We start from the raw sequence: 15,411 nt of genomic DNA, 5'->3' as shown, positions 1-15,411 counted from the left end.
GACAAGAAGCTGTTCAGACCAAGTAGCCCAAGAACCAACTTATATTGACTGTATGGGAGAAGCATACATCTAATACCTGGAAATGTACATTCTTCTTACCAAAGGGGTACACTTATTTTCTTACCTTTAGTCTTTGAAGTAATGTACATGTTTGCCAAGTAAAGAAACAATATATCTTCCTCTCCTCAACTTGAATAAGACTCAAATGGGCTTTCTTTTAATTAGAGGAGCACTGGGCACTGAGCATGACTTCAACATGATCATGATTAGTTTGGGAAAAATATTTTTGCAAAGGATAGAGAAGAACTCAAATAACTTAAACATATGAATGGTACATTACTCTATGAGTTCACAATTGCTATTTCTTGCCTGTCTCCACCAAAGAGAGTAAATAAGTGGACATAGAACAAGAAGATCCTACTTTTCTGTCCTTCTCTCCCCTACACCCATAGCTTCATAGTCATGGCTTGCCTTCACATTATCAAAATCAATCCCATGTCTTGTATATCTTCCATGAAAGTCAGCATACAATCTTGTACTTCCAAATCATCCCCTAATCCCAGAAATCTAATACCCATACCTCTTTATACTAGGGAGACAGTAACTTTACATCCACTTCTGGCACATTCCATTTTTCTTCTCACTTTTATTTTTATATCACTTTTCATTCTATGGCAAAGTATATATATATATATATATATATATTTACTACTATATTTCTTTGCTCTCCCTTCACCAGAATATGAGTTTCATATGGGAAAGATTTTTGTCTATCTTGTTGTCGGCTGTGTTTTCAGAGTTTTGGACAATGCCTGACACATAGTAGGCAGTCTAAAAGGATTTGTTGAATAGATGATTGAGTTAGTGAGTGAAGGAGAAGATTAAAAACAGTAAAGACAATACTTCATTTTGAGGACGGTCAAGTTTTTTTATTGTTTATTTTGGAACAAAAGAGAATACAGTACCAAGACAGTGAGTCATTCCTGATTTGTTACAGTCCTTGTGCAACTTTGACAATTCTATTACGTTGAAGTTTGAAATGTACTCCCTATTCCATGCTGTGTGTCTGAACTCCCCTGATGCCATCCATTCTGCTAATACTTCTATTTTTTCACACTGAATCAAACCATTGGAGGGTCCAAGATTCATATAACTTGACCTCTGATCAGTGAAAAAAGAAGTGTAAAATATTTTATTTTGATAGCCTTAAGGCTATCAAACTCCTTAAGGAGTTTACCAACTTTTATAGGCTTGAGAAACATCCTCACCATTTTATCAGAGGTCACAAGTGAAAATATGATTGGTCTTTTTGACCAGTCAAGATCATAAGATGGTATCTTGTTATCTCTTATACCACTTATTACCTCTTATATCATTTTATAAGAGGTAAAATGGTGTGAGATAACAAATAGCATGAGATAATGAAGTATCATCACAACATATTTGAATACGATGTATTCAAATATATTTAGTGAATCGGGCAGTGTCATGAATTGCTAGTTAAGAACTAACATGTGCCTTTTGAGAAGTCTACAGTGAGTTTTTGGAATCAGTGTAAAACACTAAGTGAAAGAAGTGCAAGGAACTATCAGAGCCCTACAAGTTTGGATCCCCTGTGACAAGGAGTGGTTACTGAGGAAGGAAGTCTACTTGTATAGTTTTTCTTACTTTCTTTTTGACCATCAAATACTCATGACTGTAAAGCTATAAACATTCTGGGTATCTGGGAGGCGGAGGTTGCAGTGAGCCGAGATGCGCCACTGCACTTTAGCTTGGGCGGCAGAGCAAGACTCTGTCTCAAAACAAACAAACAAACAAAAACAAACAAACAAAAATTCTCGGTACCTAAACCAATTTTTCAATGCTGATTGAAATGTCCTATAAACACATAAAATATTATACATTAAATATGTGCCATTTTTATATCAATCATACCTCAATAAAGATGTGAAAAAACAGAAAAGAAAAGTCGTAGGAAAGTACCTCCCTCATTAGTAAACACCAGAAAGTGACAAAGCTTCCCCTCAGGACACATGAAGGAGAGAAATAATTACTAAAAATCATGTTTTAAGTGGGGTATTTCATTGACCACTTAAATGAGATAAAAGAGCAGACACATATTTGAAATATTTAGAATAAGAAAATGAATCTACTTTGTCCTATGTATGGATACGCTTCAGTATAGATGATAAGGGCTTAAAAAATAAAAAGTTTATTAGCCAGGACTGGCTTCTCAAGGTCACACGCATTAAAATGGGCTGCCCAGCTTAAGTTGTATCATCATGACCAAGTCAAGGCCAAGATCAAATCAAGATCAAACTAGTCTTATGCAAGAGCCAGTGATAAGTATAAAGTGAGAAGTCCAATATCTTGGTCTAATACATTAAGTTTGTAAAATATTAAAACAGAAATAAACATGAGACAGAAAATGACAAAAGCTTTGCCCCCATCTTTGTGCTCATCTCTACTTAAAAATAAGTGAGAGACTAAAAGTCATTAAAATGTCTGAACAAAGCCTGGTGTCACTGCATCCTAAATATTCCCACAATGCTAACCTTGTACATATTTAGTGCATAGAGTGGTAGAATCGCGCACACTCCTTTCTCCCAGCCCCAGGAAAAGTCAAGTCATTTTCTATGATCTAACCAATAGCAAATGGAGAATGACTGAGAGCTCTGTTGCTTTCTAAATAGAAAACTGGTAATATATATATTTTTATTAGGCTTATAGAAGAGATGGCTTCAGCGTTAGGTAGTTTTGTTAATCCATCCAGCTGGACTGTGCAAAAATTTAGGGCTTGCCATCTACAATTTCTATTTATATGGGTCAGTTAAACCAGATAAGATTTTGCCTTTTTTCTTCCTCAAGGTAACAAACAATCAGCTTAACCAATATAATTTTAACACTGGTACATACACAAAAAGAACTCACTGAGTTGCAAAAGTTCTATTTAGCACTGCATGAGCTAACATTACATATCACTGCTTAGCTGGCTAGAGAGGGTGCTGGAGGCTCCAGTGACCCAGATGCTGAGCTCCATTTTCAGAGTTATCTGCTCTGCCTATCTACACTCAGACATCATGAAACGTTCAACACAGGAGTGTTCCAAAAAAGGTGAAAAAATAGCTCAAAAGCATCTGAGGATCTTTAGAAAGTAGCATCACCAATCTGCCTTTGCTGTACTAAAGAAAGTCCAAGACATTCTGCTCCACCAAAAGAAACGATAATTCATTGTGAATGTGCAACCATAACATGCACAAGCCGATGTCTGGAAGTCTGCAGTGAATTATTTAAAGAAGCAATGCATTATGTAAAAATTACTATTTTTAATGTTAAATGATCACTTTTGTGTGTATGCTGTATGTTATGTCTTACACCTGACTCTGTGTGTGTGTGGGTGTGTGTGTGTGTGTGTAAATCTTGACATTCATCTTCCAATTGAGGAAAGTGTAAATGATTTGCCAGAAATTATTGAGGTATTAAATGGCATTGGCAGGTCCCGAACCCAGAGCCACCTGATTTTGAAGCCTTTGTTTTCTGATTATACTGCACCACCTTTAAAACAAACAAACAAACAAACAAACCACTGTGATGCACGGCTTCAAGCAATATAAATCCCTGCCTTTGTATGTGAAAGAGTATGAAAAACCATGGACACAGCTATGCAGCTACCACAATAGAAATGTCTGAAAAATCTTGGGAAGCTCTGTTATATGACAAGAAATAGTCAAAATCAGTAAAGTACCAAAAAGCTGCAGCCGCAGTCCATAGATTAGAGCACAGACTAGAAAAGAAGTTTGATGATTTTCTTCACTCACGCTTGGATAGATTTTCATCATCAATCGGTGCATTAATTCTATCTAGCTCCTGGAAACAGTCATTTTCTTAATAGCTCTTTTGTGACCAAGGGAATTCATGCACAATCCCAAATGACTTAACTTCCAGCTGGGGAGGAGTTTAGGCAGAGGAGAAAAAATAACCTAACTTCATTATTTTACAAATCATATGAGGAAGAAAGTTGGGACAAACTGTCTCACTATTTTTGTTGGGAAAGACCACTGTTTTATTTTGACATAGGTCACCGAGACACAGGAGGCAATTTTCATGCAGAAGTATTTCCTTGAGTCGGTATAAATGGAGCAAAGAAAATGCATGAAGTACAAAATGTTCTTTAAATGTTCAGATTTGTTGAGTTCCACTGTGAAACTTTTATATTAGAACGTTTGAACAAAATTGTAATTACCTATCTTAACATCATAACTTTATATCTTTGAAAAGGTTAAAAATGATTGTTCAGTAACTAAAAACCTGGATTTTTCCAAAATTGAGTTCTTTGCCCTGCTGCAGGCATGAAATGATCTATTATGTGATTATTACATATAATAAGTTATATTATAGAAATTTTAAGACACAAATCTAAAGGCATGGTTATAATTTTCTTGTTAGGTGATAAAACAGGAAGAACTTGGCAAGGATCTCTTTGATTGTACTTTGTATGATCTATTGAAATACGATGATTTTAATGCTGACAAGCACCTGGCTCTTGAAGAATTTTATAGAGCATTCCGTGAGTACAAGATTCATTCTCCAATTTCCCTTTGTTCTTTTTCCTGTTGCTTTACACAATATGGTCTATTTGCTTGCTCGCATAGTACAAGCTGTTTCTTAAGAAAAGTTATATAATTTAGTGAATTTAATTTTCAAGTTGTATTGAAACATACGAAAAAGCTAAGGGATTTAGTAGTTCTGAAATGAATAGTTAGAAATATTTGATAACCATGAATATCATCAATTCTCACTGATTATAGTTTAAGACATTAGTTCCTCAATGCTGCTTTCAAGGTTATTTTAAGCAGGAGGAGCTTTTGACCAGTTGTCACCATGTATCGAAAACAATTATTTACACAGTCAAGTATTTTAACTTCATTGGGAAACCAAAATGGATTAACAGATGTAGTTTGCATGTATTTGAAGGACAATGATTGGCATTAGAATGAAGAGTTATATTTTTATTAAGGTACTTTGGAAAAATTGATACATGTTTGAATTGCCAAAGTGTGTCTTCAGAGTGACTAAATGTGTTTTTTAGAACAGGGTCATAAAGATGACTTGATTAACCAAAATTACTTATCAGGTTATTCTTTAAAAATAATTCAAAGAGGCCACTAATGGGTGACTTACGCCTGTAATCCCAGCACTTTGGGGGGCTGAGGTGGGTGGATCACCTGAGGTCAGGAGTTCAAGACCAGCCTGGCTAACATGGTGAAACCTGTCTCTACTAAAAATAGAAAAATTTGCTGGGTGTGGTGCCGCATACCTGTAATCCCAGCTACTCAAGAGGCTGAGGCAGGAGAATCACTTGAACCCAGGGGCGGAGGTTGCAGTGAGCCAAGATGGCACCATTGCACTCCAGCCTGGGACAGAGCAAGACTCCATCACAATAATAATAATAATAATAATAGTAAAATAATTGAAAGAGAAAGGACTAAGAAACAATAAACAGAAAACAAGAATTTAGGAGCTATGCATAAAAGAAAGAAAGACAAGGTAAATTTACTAGTTGGTATTAGAAAATCACCAAAGAAGGAAAATTAAACAGGATTCAGTTTAATTCAGAACTTGAAACCAAAATTTCTATTTTTTTTTTCAGAAAAGATAGGAAGTAGAATATGTACTTGTGTAAAAAGGTCTTTTTTGAATTGTGCCCCTGACTTTTAGCCATTTATCAGCTGTCTGATGTTGGAGAAGTTATTTAAATGTATTTTTCTTCTTAAAAATTCACATAAATAAAGATAATTTTCTTACTGCATAATAATTTTTATTAAAACACTGTATTATATTTTATGTGATAATTTAAGCAAAATCATATATGAAAAATAGTTGTAGCTTATAAATTTTTAAATCACGATAAAAATATGCTCTTTGGATATGATTAAGTTGTATTTTCACTCTAAGTTACTACACAGAATACAATACAGGATGATCCAGTAAACTGTTAGTTCTTTAGAAGGGTGTTGTTAGGTTAGGTACTTTTCAAAAATGGTAAAATGAAAGCATCATTGGCAGGGCGCGGTGGCTCATGCCTGTAAGCCCTGCACTTTGGGAGGCTGAGGCGGGCAGATCACCTAAGGTCAGGAGTTTGAGACCAGCCTGGCCAACATGGAGAAACCCCATCTCTACTAAAAATACAAAATTTAGCCGGGCGTGGTGGCGGGCACCTGTAATCCCAGCTACTTAGGAGGCTGAGGCAGGAGAATCGCTTGAACCCAGAAGGCAAAGGTTGAAGTGAGCCAAGATCACACAATTGCGCTCCAGCCTGAACAACAGAGTGAGACTCTCTCTCCAAAAAAATAAAAGACTAAAAAGAACACCGCATTATTATTCCACTTTATATGAAGGAGGTGAAATACACAGAAATTAACAAATAGGTGGCTGAGTTTCTAATCAAACTCATGTTGACCTAATTATGAAGTCTATGTGTTTTTCCCTATGCTTCCTGCTGTGGTGGGTATTCTTTTGTGTGCTCATGGTGGCAGGGTAACAGGGAGAAAATGTGGTTTGTCAGGGAAAAACTTATGTTTACATATAATAATGAGTGTGTGTGTGTGTGTGTGTGTGTGTGCATATGTCTGTATGAATGATGCTATCATATAAGATAGAAGGGAATAGGTGTTATTTACAAAGCCTACAAAATATTAAGTAAGTTGAAAATACGATATTTAGTTTTGGAAATCAGGGATACCTTATGAAGGTGGTGGAAATTAAATAACTAAATTAATCTTAAGGACAAGTGAATTTAAACTTTTGGAGATGAGCAAAGGGTAGTGGACAGAAAGAATAACATAAATAAACAGTCAGATACTTGACATATCAGGGCATTTAGGAAAACCTGGCCCAACTGCATTATCTGTTGCAACCTGAAATTTTATGAAAATGTAGAAATTATTTTGGGTATTTTACTAAATAGTTTTAATAAATAAGCAGTCTAATCTCCTAACCACTACCTCAATCTCTCAACAGAAAGATACATAGACTTGACTAATAAAAGTAGGCAAATTCTACAGCCATGCTTGCAAATAATTTCTTTTTTTTTTATTATTATACTTTAGGTTTTAGGGTACATGTGCACAATGTGAAGGTTTGTTACATATGTATCCATGTGCCGTGTTGGTTTGCTGCATCCATTAACTCGTCATTTAGCATTAGGTATATCTCCTAATGCTGTCCCTCCCTCCTCCCCCCAACCCACAACAGTCCCCGGAGTGTGATGTTCCCCTTCCTGTGTCCATGAGTTCTCATTGTTCAATTCCCACCTATGAGTGAGAACATGGGGTGTTTGGTTTTTTGTCCTTGTGATAGTTTACTGAGAATGATGATTTCCAGTTTCATCCATGTCCCTACAAAGGACATGAACTCATCATTTTTTATGGCTGCATAGTATTTCATGGTGTATATGTGCCACATTTTCTTAATCCAGTCTATCGTTGTTGGACATTTGGGTTGGTTCCAAGTCTTTGCTATTGTGAATAGTGCCGCAACAAACATACGTGTGCATGTGTCTTTATAGCAGCATGATTTATAGTCCTTTGGGTATATACCCAGTAATGGGATGGCTGGGTCAAATGGTATTTCTAGTTCTAGATCCCTGAGGAATCGCCACACTGACTTCCACAATGGTTGAACTAGTTTACAGTCCCACCAGCAGTGTAAAAGTGTTCCTATTTCTCCACATCCTCTCCAGCACGTGTTGTTTCCTGACTTTTTAATGATCACCATTCTAACTGGTGTGAGATGGTATCTCATTGTGGTTTTGATTTACATTTCTCGCTTGCAAATAATTTCAATAGTATATAGTTTACCCAGCATCAACAAGAGTGTTAAATGGATATGTTTGTGTAAGATATTTATTCAAAATAGAGTTATTGGTGGTGGTGCAATAGTGAAAGAGAAACAATAGAAATACATAAATGAGTAATACGTTACTTTTATGATAGCCAGCAAAGACACTGAAAAGCAATCCCTGGCCCTATCAGTAAAAATAATTTTGCCTAAAGTACTACTGCTTGCACCTGCCAAGGGGAAAAATAGTACTGCGTTTTGGGATGTAATTTGATGTTGCTAAAGAAAACAAGGTACATCAGTGCATCGTCCTTATAAATAACATTTTGCAAGTCAGAAATCTAAATAATCAATAAAAGGTTTTAATAAAGATATAGTAAAACTGATTACATATAAAAGTACTAGGGAATATTGAATTTGGATAGAAGGCAATATATGTGAGTTTCATTAGCTATTAGAAAGTAATATGTTAAAAATTTTATGGAACTTGTTTGTAGTAAATACAATGAATTTAGTGACTATAGTAACGATTCTGCCATTAGGTCAAATTTATGTATAATACAAAAGGTTTACATTTTTAATAGTCATAAAGAGATGTTAGTTGGGTAATGAAATTGCTTGGCAATCAGCAATCATGAGATTATCTTTTCTTTTTAGATAATCAAAACTATTCCATAACATTGATAAAATGTTGTTCACAACATCATTTAGTGGAAATAATGTTTTTTCTAGGTAATGCTGCAATTACAGGAAATATTTTAATATTCTTTTTGGTGTCACCAAGCAAACTTCTTTTAGGTATTACATTTTCAGTGCTTCACCCTTATTTAAACTAGGCATCAAACTATATAATGATCCCTCAGAGATACAGAACTGACCTGTGTGGATTGTATCTGCATTAGTGAGAAGATATTTATACTTTAATGAGAATTATAAACACATCGATTTCTTTATCTGCCTCCATAAAATTACCTGATAATTAAATCCACTTGGGTTTTGTGAAGTTTAGTGACAGGCTTTGTATAATGACATGATTTTAGAAAGTTGTAAAATACTAAGGTATAATGAATAAAAAATGTATAGCACTAATGGGAAAAGGAATCTATTAAAAAATCATGTATTATGTACCTTTGTGTATAGGGTGTTGTGATAGTCAAAGCTACTTCCAAAGGTAGGTTTCCTTTCCCCTAGGAATGTATAATCTCAGACAGACAGTGATCAAAAGGACAGATGTATTAAGACTAAAAAGGAAACATTTTTCCACATCCAGGATGCATTCCTCCACATACTTTATAAAAAGAAGCTCAGAAAGCTAGAAAAGCCTTAAGTGAATATCCAGAGGCATAAACCAAGGCAGAAGAAGTTAGAAACCTATCATGATTCATTAATTGTTTTCTGGTCGATACAAAGGTAGACAGATTTCTTGAGTTCCAGGTTCTTACTCTCTGCCATGGTATAAAATGGAAGATAGTAAAGGGTAATCTGCAAACAGGAAAAAGTTAATGGTAAAAAAATAGCACATTATCAAGTGTCCTTATATTATTGCAGTGTTATTACAGAAGATATAAGGTGTTTTTCAAAAATATCTTTTTTCTTTGTGGATTAGATAAATTATTTTAATATTTTACCATAGGTATTGGTCAATTATTTAATTTTTCTTCATCATTTTTAGTATTGTTAATAATTTGATTTTTACTAACGTATTTAAAATAAATCCTTATTGTGTGCTTCAGGTACTTCATATCATGCCTTGTTTGATTAACAGACTTGGAAAGCTATTTAATAGGATCCAATAAATAGTAAGTTTAGTGACATACTTTTGAATATAGAGAGGAAATATCAAATTCTGTGGTAAGGTGGTGTATATCCTTCACCCTGGATTTTGTTGTCATGAGTATACTCAGTAAAGTGTGTTCATTTTCCAGGGCAAAAGTTTGTTGTAGAATTAAAAATGAGTTAATAGTGCTATTATTCTATACCAAGTGCTAAATATTTCAGTGTCTTCCAATTCAAATTTAATCAAATTATAACATTAAGTATGATTTGCATGGAATGCTATACTTCTGATTTAAATCTGTCAGTAAATATAAATGATTTGCCATCAGACAAGATGACCATACACTAATTGAGGCATTTAACTTCAGAAGTGATGCTCAAATAAATGTCTTTATTTGCTTAGGTTATGAAACTCAGTTGAAATGATGAAGTGATGTTATATGCTTATTGATTTTAGAAATGAGTTACTTCATTTAGAGTTTCTAGATAACCAAGAATGGTATAATTGACTACCCAGAGAAAGAATTTTTGTTCTGAAACTGCTTCCTATGTACTTCATTTCCTGAGTTAAATAATAAATTACTTTGACTGTAGTACTAAACCTTAAAATTGTGTGAAATTTTATAAGAAGTATGAACTTTTAAAACTGTATGAGACGTTCTGGTAAATGTAATAGATTTTTGAAGTGTTATTAAACTGTTCTGAAGTTGTAGCTCCCAAAACCATATACATATATATGTACTTTAAGATGTGTATGCATTTTTGTGTGTTCAACTTCTAATATTATACTATTAAAAATTTCTATTAATTCAACATGATCTTTGTGTGTACAAATATCCAAAAGAAGGTATGTTTCTAGCAGGCATAAAAATAATTAAGTTTTTGTCAGTAAAACACATCAACTGTGAACATCATATTAACACTAATTGTGTAATAGTTCTATTCTTTAAAAGAGGTAACTATGATTCTAAAATTCTAAAATATTAAAAAAATTTAAAATCACCTAATTATTAATGTTTATATTCAAAATATCATCACCCTATATGAAACAGTTCTTTTTTTTTTTTTTTATTTTATTGAGACGGAGTCTTGCTCTGTCGCCCAGGCTGGAGTGCAGTGGCGCGATCTCGGCTCGCTGCAACTTCTGCCTCCCGGGTTCACGCCATTCTCCTGCCTCAGCCTTCCGAGTAGCTGGGACTACAGGCGCCCACCACGCCCGGCTAATTTTTTGCATTTTTAGTAGAGATGGGGTTTCACCGTGATAGCCAGGATGGTCTCGATCTCCCGACCTCGTGATCTGCCTGCCTCAGCCTCCCAAAGTGCTGGGATTACAGGCGTGAGCCACCGCGCCTGGCTGAAACAGTTCTTAATGCAGTATCGATTTGATAATGACATTATGAGGGAAATAAAACTCATTTTCCAGGGGAAGCAGAACTGCTACACTAAAATATTACTTATTGAAAGCTTCTAATAATTAGAACAATAAAAATGAATATTACATTAGCATTCATAGATATTAGATCATTAGTATATAAAAAGCTTTGTTTGAGAAAAATAGCAGAGTTTAGTGAACAAAATTAAGAATGTTGCACTAATATAGGCTAAAAGTGATGATGGGGCCAGAACCAAAGAAGCAACAGTAAAAATGCAGGAATGTGGCCATATCTGTGAAATAACTTATAAACAGAATTAACTTGAATTGGTGAGCGATTAGATATACATGACAGGGAGAGGACTTGAGTCAAGGATAATGCCCAAATTTCTAGCTTGCCTACTGAGGTGAATGGTGTTTCTGTTTATTAAAGCAGGGGTCACAGGAAGAGATGCAAGTTTAGGGAAAGACATTGAGTTAAATTTTGGAAATGTTGGTATATTTTTAAAAAATACACAAACTTCTGTTTGGAGAATATTGTGGTTCAAGTAGGTGACCTCAGCCAGAAGTAAAGATAGGGAATATACAGGTAGAAACTGAAGATCTGTCAGGAGGTTGGGTCATTCAAGATGAGCACGTAAAGAGAGAAAGAATGAGCAAAAGTGGAGGACTTGAGAACCATCTTAGTGGATATCATAACAAAATATGGTAGACAGGTGGCGTAAACAATAGAAATTTATTTCTCATAGTTCTTGAGATGGGGAAGTCTAACATCAAGGTACCAGCCAATGCAGTGTCTGGTGACGGCTGTCTTCCTGGCCTGTAAACAAATGCCCGCCTTCTTGCTGCACTGTCACCAAAGAGAGAGAACGCTCTCTGGTGTCTCATTTTGTAAGGACAAAAAATCCTATCAGATTAGGACCCACCCTAAAGACCTCATTAAACCTTAACGTTATTTTAGGCCCTATCTCCAAATATAGTCACACTGAGGGTTAGGGCATTAACATATGAAGTTGGAGGAGACACAATTAAGTCCATACCAGAATTAAAACTGAAATGCATTTTAACAGGTGGTGCCCAAAGCAGGGCACCACCATGACATTTTACTAAGGAAGAATTGATGAACATTTTTCAAAGCTGAATCCAAGGGAAAAAAAAGTGAATTCTTCTTGGCCACTAGGTTTGGCAGAAAGGAACTTACTAGTAACTCTGGTCATGAGACTTTCAATATAGATGTAAGGGCAGAAGCAAAAGTGCTGATGGTTGAGTGGTTGGATGTAAGAAAACTGAAAAACAATAATGCTGGATAAAGAAGCAGAACATACAAGCATCCATCAAGTATGAATATATTTAGATAAAATACAAAACAGCTAAAACTCCTCTATGGTTTTAGAATGATGGTAGCCTTTGTGAGAAAGGAAAAGGAATGGGATGGAAACATCAGGTCATCTATGGTGCTGGAAATGTTCTATCTATCTACCTATCTATCTATCTATCTATCTATCATCTATCTATCTATCTATCATCTATTATCTATCCATCTATCATCTTTCTATGTTTAACATCTATAGTGGTTTCAAAGGCGTCCTTACTTTGTTCAAATGTACTGATTTATACATCATAATGTGTCACTATTTTGTATCTCTGCTATTTAAAAATAAAACAACAAAGTTTACCAGGGCAACTGAATTCACCTCTGGCCTAGAGCTCATGAATTATCTCTGAAAGACTAAACCTTGCATTCAAACACAAAGACATTGATAATTCTAAGGTTTACCTTGATTTGGGAATCATTGTGTTAGATAATGTTATAGCTACTATAAAATAACCCCGTATATACAGATCATTCTAATATGAAACCTTGCAGCAACTTAATTACCTGACATATTTGGAGAATAATTCTTCTATTACATACTAGCATTACAAAATTAATAATGTGCATTTTAGTTTGTATGATCATCCTTTTTTTTTCTTTTTTTTTTTTTTGAGACAAGTTCTCCCTCTGTTACCCTGGCTGGAGTGCAGTGACACTATCATAGCTCACTGCAGCCTTGAGCTCCTGGTCTCAAGCAATCCTCCCATTTCAGCCTCCCAAGTAGTTAAGACTACAAGAGTATGCCACCTCATTTGGCTAATTTATTTATTTATTTTTTTTGTAGAGATGGGACTTTGCTATGTTGCCCAGCCTGGTCTCAAACTCTTACCTTCAAGTGAGTCTCCCAAAGTGCTGGTATTACAAGTGTGAGTCCCTGTGCCAGGGCTGATTATAAAACATTTTATGTTAGAGTTCATAGCTATCCCCTGGCTATTTTGGGAAATACCACTCAGCACCATTTCCTTGCTTTCTAGTCTGTGTTGCTGTTGCTATACAGGTTCTTAGGGAAAGGATTTTCCAAAATGATTGCTGAGAGCCAGCCTATAGACATGTATTCCAAAAGGACAGTTTTTTGCTCCTAAACATAGTAAATTATTTTTATACACCAACTGTAATGGAAAGAGAGAAAGAGAAGCAATACCAATTTAAATTGTATTTTTTTTTTAAGTCTTAGGTTTTTCCCATGGTAAAATAACCCCGTCCTTCATTTTGTCCTTTAATCTCCCATTTTTAAGATTACCTTAATGGGATGCCACTATTGTGCCTTTAGGGTTCTTTTTTTTACCTACAGTATCTGGCATTCTTCACACTCTGATCTCTAACTGGTACATTTTGCTTGCTAACATAATGATTTATAATCCTAAAAGCAGACACAATTAGACAGTTCAAGTGAAACATTCATCGTATTTATTTCTTAAAGTATTTGCTTTTTTTGTCATACAAATATTAATAGAGTAAGGTCTTTTCTGACTCTAAGTGTAATTGCAGTACAATAAAATGAGAATTGACCAATCATTCTTATTTTCCACACTGTACCATATATTGTCAGTCACAACTTAGCACATCTAACCTAAAATTTCTTTCCACAGATTACAGTATAGTAATCTTAGGTAGGATTTGCCTAAGGATTATGTTTATCAGATCTTTTTAGATTCCACATATAAGTGAGACCATACACTAATTTTTTAAAATGCAAATGAATATCATCTTTTAATGGCTGCCATTGTTTGAAAATCATAATTTTTAAAATTATGAAGGTAATACTCTATTATCATACCCAAACTATCACTTTTATACTTAGAGAAGCGATGTCTATTGAAACATAATACAAACAAAAAATGCTGGCCATCCTAATAATTTGAAATTTTCTAGCAGTCACGTTAAAAAAAGAAAAATCGGGCAAAATTGATTTTAATAACATTTTATTTAAACACGTCCAAAATATTATCATATCAATATGAGCATTAAGTGTATATTATTCATTCTTTTTCTTACCAAGTCTTTGGAACCTGGTGTATATTTTACATTATTACAGTACAGCATATCTCAATTGGATAAGCTAAATGTTCAATAGCCACATGTAGTTAATTACTGGCTACCCTCTTGGACAGTGTAACATTAGAGTGTCAGATGATAACAACTTCTCTATCTAAAATTTTATCCCAATTATTTTAAATATGAACTTAAGTGCAAATTCCATTTGTACGTAAATAACATGGTGTGAACTTTGTATTAATATTTATTTTTCAGAAATTCAGAAAAAATATACTAAAATGAATGTAATTTCATCTAAGGGACAAACATACTTGTATATATTCTCAACATAAATAGAATATTTACTTTAGAAAGAGTTACATCAAATGTATTTATCGTATTTTTTTTTTGGATTCAGAGATGTTTGTCACATGGGTATATGCTGTTATGGTGGGGACTGGGCTTCTAATGTACCCATTACTCAAAGGGAAGATTTTACCAAATAAGTAATTTGAAATTATATTCCCTCACACCCTCCCTTTTTTGGAGTCCCCAGAGCCTATTATCTTTTTTTTTTTTTTTTTTTTGTTTGAGAGAGTCTCACTCTGTCTCCCAGGCTGGAGTGAAATGGTGCCATCTTGGCTCACTGCAAGCTCCGCCTCCCGGGTTCACGCCATTCTCCTGCGTCAGCCTCTGGAGTAGCTGGGACTACTGGCGCCCGCCACCACGCCCGGCTAATTTTTTGTATTTTTAGTAGAGACGGGGTTTCACCGTGTTCTTGATCTCCTGACCTCGTGATCCACCCGCCTCGGCCTCCCAAAGTGCTGGGATTACAAGTGTGAGCCGCCGCGCCCGGCTGTTTTTTGACTTTTTAGTAATAGCCATTCTGACTGGTGTAAGATGGTATTTTATTGTGGTTTTAATTTGCATTTATCTGATGCTTAGTGATGTTGAACATTTTTTCATGTATTTATTTTTTTGCCACTTGTATGTCTTCTTTTGAGAAACATTTTTCATGTCCTTGGCCGAGTTCTATAAAATATATTTAATGCCACCATGTATAGGTGTTTTTCAA

The 15,411-nt window shown here is 34.9% G+C and overlaps 1 protein-coding gene across 4 annotated transcripts in view; it reads left to right on the top strand.

Moving 5' to 3' along the window:
- Positions 1–15,411, top strand: part of FSTL5 (follistatin like 5) — a 783,576-nt gene that overhangs the window by 403,946 nt on the left and 364,219 nt on the right. For all 4 annotated transcript variants that reach the window (XM_055276294.2, XM_055276292.2, XM_055276293.2 and 1 more), the window contains exon 6: positions 4,447–4,567. In XM_055276294.2, the coding sequence (XP_055132269.1) occupies positions 4,447–4,567 (121 nt within the window). The remainder of the gene's footprint in view (positions 1–4,446; positions 4,568–15,411) is intronic.

The sequence above is a fragment of the Symphalangus syndactylus genome, chromosome 4 (genome assembly GCF_028878055.3).
Source record: "Symphalangus syndactylus isolate Jambi chromosome 4, NHGRI_mSymSyn1-v2.1_pri, whole genome shotgun sequence".
Taxonomy (NCBI): Eukaryota; Metazoa; Chordata; class Mammalia; order Primates; family Hylobatidae; genus Symphalangus; species Symphalangus syndactylus.
Note: the sequence above shows the minus strand (reverse complement) of the source record. Positions and strands in the feature narration are given on the sequence as shown.